At 50.0% G+C, this 10,106-nt stretch overlaps 1 protein-coding gene across 2 annotated transcripts in view; it reads right to left on the bottom strand.

The window, feature by feature from the left end:
- Nucleotides 1–7,651: 7,651 nt before the first annotated feature.
- Nucleotides 7,652–10,106, bottom strand: part of LPCAT1 (lysophosphatidylcholine acyltransferase 1) — a 21,459-nt gene continuing 19,004 nt past the window's right edge. The window contains exon 12 of one of the 2 annotated variants that reach the window (XM_014548591.1): nt 7,652–10,014. In XM_014548591.1, coding sequence (XP_014404077.1) covers nt 9,340–10,014 — 675 coding nt within the window. In that variant the 3' untranslated portion in view covers nt 7,652–9,339. The remainder of the gene's footprint in view (nt 10,015–10,106) is intronic. The other variant, XM_005857895.2, reaches the window with a different exon arrangement.

The raw sequence follows: 10,106 nt of genomic DNA, 5'->3' as shown, positions 1-10,106 counted from the left end.
GGGGTGGGGGTGGGGTGGTTGGGCCTGAGCCTGGCCAAGACTGTGCTCTCCCTCCCCCCAGCCCTCAGCGGCCCAATCCCCACCTGATGCTACACTTCTCCCCAACATCCAGCTCCACAGACTCCTCTCCTGTGGGGGTCCCCTTCCGAGATCAAGCGCCCAGGGGACCTCTCCCATGGAGTCCAAGCAGGTGATGTCCTGTCTGCATGCCCAGCCTGGCTGCAGCGACCTCTGCCTTGCCCTGACCTGCAGCTGAGCGCCGGGGTCTCCCAGCCTGAAGGTACCAGGTACCAAGCTTCGGAGACCTGGTCCTTCTGTGGCAGCACTGCCTGGGCAGGCAGCATGGGGTGAGTAGCAGGAGGTCTTGGCGGTTTGTGCCTGCAGCCATCGATTGGCACCAAGGGGCTCGACTCCTGCTCTCATTGCAAACCGATTTCCCCCCCGAAGGCCTGGTGGTCAGTGCTAGTTCCAGAACCGAACAGAGTCAGAACCTTCCTAGCCCAGATGCCCTCTGCAAGATTTCACATCATGACGCAGAGGAACGGAGACCCCAGGCCACCAGGCCAGGTCCAGATCCCCCAGGTGTAGGATGGCTTCAAGGTGAGTGGTGACCTCTGGTATGGCAGCTGGCTGGTGACCCAAGTTCCAGGCATTAACAGTCCTGGCGTGTGTCCTTTGATTGGCCCACTGTGCACGCACTGTAGGGGGACATCTACATTCCGTCTGGACTGCAAGTTGCTCCTCAGAACTGTCATGGAAGCAGTGTCTCTTAGTCACACCCTGTCACATTCTCAGTACCATTTCCCCCACTTGTTCTCGGCTTTCACCTGGAAACCAGCATCACTGCCTTACCCACAGCCTCAAGCTGGTGACAAAACAGGGCTGGTACCCAGCCGCAGTGCCAGGAACTGCTCTGCCGGCTGATTAGAATCAAGGCGTTAGAACTCATAACTTGGTGTATCAGTCTTCTCCAGCTGCTATAACAAAAATGCCACAGACAGTGTGACTTATAAACAATGGACATTTCTTTGTCACAGTTCTGGGGGTTAGAAGTCCAAGAGCAAGGCAGGGGCATACTCAGTCTCTGGTGAGGACCCACTGCCTGGCTCGCAGGCATCTCCCTGCTGTAACCTCACAGGGCAGAGGGCCAGGGGCTCTCTGGGGCCTCGTTTATAAGGGCACTAGTTCCATCATGAGGACTCTACCTTCATGACCCAATCACCTCCCAAAAGCCCACCTATTAGCACCATTGCATTGGGTGTTAGGACTCAACTTAAGGATTGGGGGTGATGTACACAGTGCAGTCCATAGCACTCAGGGTTTCAGGAGATGGTGATGTGCCACCTTGTCTGTACACACCAGTGACCCTCACACAGGCTCTCTCCTCACACATGCTCATCAGCACAGGTTCCCTGGGACAGGAGTAATCAGTGATAGGGCCTTCATCAACAGTGTCCAGGAAATAAGTGGCCATCAAGGAAACCATTGTCCTTTAACTAGTGGACACAGGGCAGAACTCATGAGTTCAGATATGTATTAAACACACAAACACAAAGAGAGAACAAAAAACATCAGGCAGGAATGCAAGCCAAGCAGGGGTGCAACTGTGTGTCTCCAAGTGTCCCTAGTCCTATTGGATCAGGGCCCACACTGATGCCCTCATTTTAACTTGGTCACTTCTGTAAATACCTCCAAATGAGGCCACATTCTGAGGTCCTGGGCTAGGATTTCAGCATATGAATGGGGGTTGGGGCACAATTCAAACCACTCTAAAGAGGAACCTTAGCAGGCCTGCTCTGGAGGGAGCAGCTCAGAACATGACATGCCCCAAACCATGCTCTGTTGCTTGGCAGCCCCTGCCTCTGTGAAGGAAAGCCACCAGCAGACCAGGCACCCCCCTGGTTGGTGCTCCTCTGCGAGCAAGAGGCCAGCTGCTGTCTTGCTCTTGAAGTCCAGTGCAACCCTGACTGCCACGTCCAGTGCATCTTAGGGCCGTCCTGTGGGTGGCTGGGCTCTACAACACTGCATCCCCCGCCACAGGGCAGCTGGAGGCCCGAAGCTGCATTTCCCAAATGCCCTGGCCAGCAGGGCTCAGGTCAGGGTCTGCCACTAGTGGGCGCACCTGCTGCGTCTGAGGGGGAGGAGGCCCAGGCAGCCGGATTGGGTTCCCTGCGGCTCTTCAGCGCTGGGTACCGACACCCCTCCCACCTTTGTCCCTCCAAACCATATAACAATTTTTAACCGAATTCTCTGCATGAAATCCCTCTCTGTTTATAATTTGTACAGTGGCTGGTGTTCCTTAGTCAGCTTGGGCTGCTGTAACAGAACGCCCCAGGCTGGGCAGCTCAAACAACAGACGTTTATTTCTCTCAGTCTGGAGGCTGGAAGTCCAAGAGAGTGCTGGCACGGTGGGGTTCTGGTGAAGACCCTGGGGCTGTGTCCTCACACGGGGGAAGGGGGGGGAGGGGGAAAGGTGAGAAAAATGGGGGGTAGGGGAAGAGAGGGAGCCAGTACACCTCTGATCTCTCCTTATAAGGGAACTGATCCCATGGGGAAGGGGCACTCTCTTGACCTCTAAATGGAGTCACCTCCCCAAGCTCCACCTCCTAATACATCCTCCTTCGGAGGGACCCTGCGGGGAGCACAAACACTCAATGCACAGCAGTCTCAGACCATAATGTTTCTATTATTCAAACTGAGCTATAGTGTCCTAGGACTTCATTCTCTTACTTGGAAATCTTTTTGTTTTCTCTTGAGTTAATAATTGCCTGTTTTTCCATTGGTTAATTTTCCATGTTCCAATCATCCATTCATCTCCAAACTCTCAACAGAAGTATATATCTCCTCTGGATGCACTACAGCCCAGGCGGCACTACGCTCGCTTTTATTGTTGTTGTTATTTGAGCCTCTGCTTCCCCACTCCAATGTGAACAGCTTGCCCTCCAGTCTTGCTGCCCAGATGGTGTCCTTGTGTCTCCCATCCCGCACCTCTGGGACTCGCTCAAACGCTTTCCTTCCTCCTGCTGGTTTCTGGGACCCATGCGGGCTGCGTTATATTTTGTTGTCTTGGCAGCACCAACAACACTTCTCAGATCTCAGATCTTCTCAGATCTCAACACTTCTCAGTTCCCTCTTCTTTTGTGGGATTATTAGCCAAATCTCTGTTGTGCTATGTTAGTGATTGCTTTTGACCTTTGACCAGCATCGAACCCGGGACCCTTCAGTCCACAGAACTGAAGGGAGAGGCCGGGGGTTCTGTCTCCCAGAGCCCCTTCCCTGTGTGGTCCTCTATTAGGGTTTGCCTACGACAGTCACAGGGGGTTAGGAAGGTGAAGGAGGAGGGAAAGCCTTTACTCTCCGGAGGTTCCAAGTCCTGCGTGTTGGTGACTGACGTTCCTAACGGCCCCCTGGTGAGCTCTTCAGAACCACTCACTCCGCCTGAGGCACTGGCTGGGCAGCCCTCAGCTCTAGGTTCAGCTGCTGGTTTTCTAACTGGAGAAAATCAGCGCAAACCCTGGTCTATGCCACAGCTGATGCAGACAACACCCACTTCCCCACCACCCCTGCCCACACACAGGTGTTTGGAAAGACCAGAAGAGAGGCTTTCTCTTAACGGACAGGGACAGCAGCACACCTTCACGGTCTTACCTCAGCACTGCGTCAACTACCCTGCTCCCTGCTGCCATTTCTCGTCCCAGAAACCTCTGTCATCCTGCCACGCCACCGAGGATCCCATCAGCCCACTGCGTGGACATGCTGCTGCATCAAGCTGGTGGGCAAGGAATACAAAATATCAAGATAATTGGTGAGACACCTGCTTGCTAAAGACTGAAAAAAAGGAAAGATAAAGGCCCAGGCTTGCCATTGGTGAGGCTTCGGTGAGTGCACTGGTCTGTGACCCGTCCACATGGAAGGCAAGTTGCGTATCTGATGATCCCACTCCCAAGAAAGGACATTTATCACATGCATTCGAAAAGAATGTGTGTTCTGCTATTCTTGGGTGAGCAATGGTATAACATCAAATAGGCCAGCTTAGCACATATTGTTTCCAGTCTTCTCTGTCCTTACAAAGCTTTCATGCTTGTTCTCAGCTATTGGGAGAGGTGTTGGTATCTCCCAGTAGAAGAGTGTGGACTGGTCTCCTTGCGGTTTATCCTCCTGCTTCACCCTGTGGAAGCTGTTTCCAGGGGCACGCGCACTGAGGATCGCATGTCCTCCTGGGGACCTGAATCCTTATCATGTAGTGATCTTGCTGGACCTGCTCACAACCTCTGCTCTGAAGTCAAATTTGCTGTTAAAACAGCCACTGCGTGTTTTGATTAGAGCGAGCACCCATTCTTTTCCTTTTAGCCGATTAGTGTTTTCATATGTAAACTGTGTTTCTTATGTGCATCATATAGTTGGGTCTTGCTTTTATATCCAAGCTGACAGTTTCTACTATTTGGGGTGGGGGTGGGGGTGGGGGAGGCGGTATTTAGACCATTTACATTTAATGTGAATATTGATGTGGTTGTGTTTAAATCTAAATTGACTATATGTTTTCTATTTTTCCAATGTGTTCTCTGTTCCCCTTTTCTCCTTTTCTGCTGTCTTTTGGATTGAGTTTTAAAATTTTTAGTTCCCTCCTCTTTTGTGGGATTATTAGTCAAATCTTTGTTGTGTTATGTTAGTGGTTGCTTTTGACCTTTGACCAGCATCGAACCCGGGACTCTTCAGTCCACAGGCCGATGCTCTATCCACTGAGCAAGACTGGCTAGGGCTCAATCTTCTTTTAAAGAGATTTAAATAATGCTTAGTCGGTGTGGCTCAGTGGTTGAGAGTTGATGCACGAACCAGGAGATTACAGTTTGATTCATGGTCAGGGCACATGCCCTGGTTGTGGGCTTGATCCCCAGTAGGGGGCGTGCAGGAGGCAGCTGATTCTCTCTCATCATGGATGTTTCCATCTCTCCTTCGCCTTTCCTCTCTTGACATCAATAATTAACAAATAAAAAATAAAGAGATTTAAGTAATAAGAAAAAGTGCTTACATTTGCCCATGTGATTACCATTTCTGGTCCTCCGCATTCCTAGTGTAGGTCCAGATTCAAAGTGCTATGATTTTCTCTCTGCTTTAAGGACTTATTCCAACATTCCTTGTAGTGAGGGGCTGCCAGTGATGAGTTCTTGCAGCTTTTATATGTCCAAAGCAGCTTTATTTCTCTTTGGAAAAATATCTTTGCTGAGTAAAGAATTCTAGGTTGGCAGTTGTCTTTTTCTCTTCCTGTTTTGTAGACGTTGCTCCACTGTCTTCTAGTTGGTCTCATGCCTAATGAGAAACCTGCTTTTCTGAATATTTTTGTTTCTTGCATGAAATGTGTCTTTTCTCCTCTGGTTGGTTCTCTCTTTACCCTTTGTTTGAACATTGATGTGCCTGGTGTGGTTTCCATCATGGTTCCTGTGCTTGGAGTTCACTGAGCTCCTTGGATCTGTGGATTCACAGTTTGCATCAAGTTTGGAAAAGTACTTCTCTAAATATTTTTTCCAGTTTGCCCCTTTCCTTGGAGAAAGTTCCACAGCTCACTGATGCTCGGTTCACACTTTCATCTTTTCTTTGTTCTGAATGGTTTGTACTGCTGTGCCTTCAAGTCCACTCACAGTCTCTTCTTGTGACGTCAAACCCACCCCTACTCAGCCTGTGTATTTAGCATTTCAAACATTGTGGTTTTCATGCTGGAATTCATATTGATCCCATAAAAGACCTTGCATGTCTCTACTGAAGATATTCAATCTTGTCTCTCGCTGGCTTTCTAAACAAGGTAATACAGTGATGTATAACAAATGGACTTCACCCAATTCCATCATCAGAGTCATTTCTGGGTCTGTTTCTACTGATTACAGATCATTGTTTCCTGCCTTTGTTGTTGTTGTTAATGCATCCAGGGACTGGATGCCAGGGATTGTGACTTCTACTTTGCAGGGTGCTGGATAATTTTGCATTCCTGTGAATATCCTGGAACTTGGTTTGGGGCTGCAGGTGAGTTACTGATATACAGCCTGGCCATCCTTTCAGGTCTTGCTTTGAAGCTGTGTTCAGCTGGACCAGGGCAGTGTTTTGCCTATTTCCTCGCTACTGAGAAAAATACCCATCAGAGTTTCCCACTAGGAGGGAGGGTGGATCCAATCTCTGTTCCTCCATTTCAATTGGAAGCAAAATTTTGGATTCTTACACTTTTATTACATGTAAGAGAATTAATCAGAACCTAACCAGCTCTTGACAATATTAAATGGCAGAGATGGCCCTGTTGTCAGTACTGGGCCAGCCCGTGTGCATGGGTCCCATCACAGCCTGTTTCAATCATAACGCAGGAGAGCTGAACACATAGAAGCGGACATTCCCATCCACCTGCAGCCACCACGCCCACTTTCATGCCATTCAATGCCCACGGCTGTGGTGACCTTTCGTTTCGACTGCAAAGCTGTGTCCATCTCTGGATGTAAAATGTCCAGATCCTGTCTTTGCTTTATCCCTTTCCTTTACTTAAAACAATTAAATCAATTTAACCAATTTCAAAGGCAAGACTCATTTATTATGTTAAAAAGGGCCTACAAGCACAAAGAAGTAACAGCGGCTGCTGCGTGAATGTGGTCCCTGTGCGTGTCCTCCTCCTGTCACGGGGTTCCTGACTCACTTCTGTGAAGAAACCTCATCCCTGAGTGCTACCTGAGCCCTGAGCCAGTGGCCACACACCCTCGATGTTCTCATGTACAGTGTTTGGGATTGTAATACAGTGGGGCCTTGACTTACGAGTTTAATTTGTTCCGTGACGGAGCTCGTAACTAATTACTCGTATGTCAAATCAAAAAGTGAACGAGTGAGACACGTGATGCTGGGCTGATGTTGTGGCATTCACTGTGACGTTCGCTGCGCCAACTAGCGGTGGGGTATCTGACGCTGGCTCATAACCCGAATTTTAGCTTGCAACTGCTCATATCTTGAAAAACTCTTTAGTCGGGACACTCCTAAGTCAAGGCCCCACTTAGCTCTGGACCTCAGTTACCGTCTTGGCTGTGAATGATTAGGATGCCTTCCAAGTTCCCTTCTGGCTTTGACAATATTTTCTGTATTAATCCGAACTGATTTTAGATTCTGGGCCTCTGAGAGTTGTGTGCTCTTTTATTAAACAAATGTTCCTAGATTTGGGCATACCAGTTTAACGGCATCACAGACCCCAGATTGAGAGCTTCTTAATCCTGAGGTTTGGTTCATTCTAGTCCGTAAACCCTTTATTTGGACCTCTGATCACATTTTATGTATTCAGTGAACCAGAGCCCACTCTACAACAGTTCTATCTGCTTTACTTCTATTTATAAATCCTTTACAGATTTAATAGAAGGACGGCAAAGTGTGTTTAAGGTGTATATGCTCAACATAGAGAAATTACAGAACCGGGGAGACAGCTACGCAAGTCTGAGTTCTGGGAAATGCCACCACTGCCCACAGGGTATCGAGTCACTCTACAGTTCCCCTTCGCTATCGAGAAGCTGCTTCTACAGAATTTCAATCACTGTGCTTCCCAAACATGCTAGAATCTCATCTTGACCGCCTCTCCTGCCACAGCCTAAGAAATGTTATCTTTCTAATAAAAAAACTACACGTAACAAAGAGCATCTTCAAGTACATAGGACTACATTTTATTCATTCCGTTACAAACCCAAAGTTCTTCACATGGCACCCTTTCCAGCAGGGCCCCACGTTCTAGCAAGACCCCCCCCCCCACATCCAGCAGGACCCCCATGTCCCCACAGGTGGAGGGGCCAGGGCTGCACTTGCCCGTGTCCTCATCTCATACTAATGGGGTTTATTCCGACACTATGTACATTCACAGTTCCGAATGCCATTGAGTCACTACAAGAAAGAAAAGGGATCAGGAGGAGCAAACATCCATTCAAAGTCTGCTTATCAGAGATTTTTTTTCCTGAAAACGCACTGTGGCATTTCATTCAAAAAACCCTTCATGCACAGACCTGGAGGATGGAGGCCAAATTCAGGCCCCTTCCCTCAGAACATCTTAGTTTATTCACCTCCTTCATTGGTCATTGGTGGGTTTTTCTTTGAAAAATGAATCTTTATACATTTTATGATTATAAAATTAACCACCGTTAGCCACCGAGGCTGCATCTGAGTTTCTGTGGTGTCCAGCAAGCCGAGTGCCCCGGATGGCCCTCAGCACCCGCCCCTGTGTGCGTCCTGGCTGGCAGTGAGCAGCTGGAACCGGGGGAGGGGAAGCTGAACCGGAGTTAAGGGTTTTCCTGGCGTCTACTGGTAGAAATGCACGTCATGGATGCCTCGGGAAATCAGTAAACATCTTCCCTGTGCTTCTGGCCCTGGTGGTCACTTTCAGTAGAGATGCCCCAAATACAAAATTCAATTCATTTTAGAAAAAAAAAAAATTCCCCCCCAAAGGAACCCAGAGGCTTTGCTTCAGGACACCAACTGGAGTCTGTGGTTATGATTGTGCTTTAAGGACAGGTTCAAATTCTGTCCTAAACAAGTGAACCAAGGGGATTTCAGGAAGAACAAAGGCACCACCAGCACAGTGTCCCCCTTCTGGTGCCAGGAGACTGCTCCTCCTCTGACCCAGGGAGGGACTGGAGTTGGTCCCTGACAGACCTATGCGGCCTCGTGGCCCTGACAGGCGGGGCATCAGCCTGAGGCAATCACCGGCTCTGCTGCTCTCCAGTTTCCGTCTGTCTGTCCGTGCAGCTCATCTGTCTGCAGGGGCAGCTGCTTTGTCCACTCACCAGAGCCGGAGCAGGGGAGGGATGGCCACCCTCCGAGCAGGACGCGCTGCCCCAGGGCTGCTGGAGGTGCACAGCCAAACACAACAAAGGAGCCGGGACCAGTCCTTCCCTCCTGCCTCACTCATGCCACCCATGTTCAATGCCTCGGAGCTGACACTACAGTGAAGTAGATGACGTCATATTAAAACAGAAATACCAAGCTGGTAATGTTTATAAAAAAAGAGGGGGATTCAAAAGGATTAAGGATGGGAGATAGCAGTTCTGGGCTGGAACTCCTGGTGGCCCAAACAGGAGGGAAACTGACCTGGTGGAGAGGCCAGAGAGAGTGAAGTCAAAGCCACAGACAGCCTCAGAGTCTATCAAAAAAGGGCCTATAAATAAATATCCTCTGACCCTCAAAGGAAAATGAAGTAGAAAAACAACTTTCTTCTTTTAAAAAAAATGCTGAATGTTTCCTGTAGTATCTAAATGAGGTTTATAAAATACTCATGAACTCCCACAAATATAAAAATGTTTAAAAACTCCTGGCGGGCCGGCCACACTGTGACTCCACAAGTCAGCACAGGGTTTGTCTGGAATCGAACACATGCCACATGCCCCGCTTTTCGAGTGTGCATGGAGGCTGCCCGCCTGTGCATGTGCCTCGAACTGACCAACAGGGGCCGCGTGGAAAGAGTGAGATGACAACCTGAACCCAGGACACTTGAAAACAAGCCACACCTGGCGTCCACCCACTCCCGAGGACCTGCCCGCAGGGAGACCCCTGAGCCCCACCAAGGTAGGCAGGACATGCCCCACGCGGTCTTGCTGTGAGGAGTCCGGGTGGCGTGAGCATAAGGTTTCCTTCCAGATGCCCCTCAGGCCGGTGCCCCACAGAGGAGCAAAGTGGAAACACCCCAGCCTCTGGCACTTGGGCCTGGGGACAGTGACCGAGCAGCCGACGTGGAGAGTGGAGCCCGGAGATGGTCACAGCAGAGGGCTCGCGGCCATGCGGAGGCGGGTGGCGACTGCCGGGGAGCAGTCTCGTCTCTCCAGCACCCTCAGTCCTAGTCCAGTTTCTTCCGCACAGGCTTCCTCCCAGCATCCGAGTTCTCGGGGCTGAAGTCAGCACAGAAGCCGTTGGGGGTGAGAGCGGGAGGCGTCTGTGCACAGCCCTCGAAAGGCGGCTGGTCGGGGTACAGATACTCCTCTGCAAAGTCGGGGTACGTTTCTGCAAACCTGCCGAAGTCGGCTGGAGAGATGAGGGCACATGGTTACTGGGGCTTCAGGAGCAGACAACTAGAGTCTGGAGCTCTTCCCTGGGCCTACGTGACCCTTCCCTCC

The sequence above is a fragment of the Myotis brandtii genome, unplaced genomic scaffold (genome assembly GCF_000412655.1).
Source record: "Myotis brandtii unplaced genomic scaffold, ASM41265v1 scaffold115, whole genome shotgun sequence".
NCBI classification, from domain to species: domain Eukaryota; kingdom Metazoa; phylum Chordata; class Mammalia; order Chiroptera; family Vespertilionidae; genus Myotis; species Myotis brandtii.
This window is presented reverse-complemented; position numbering and strand designations above follow the sequence as displayed.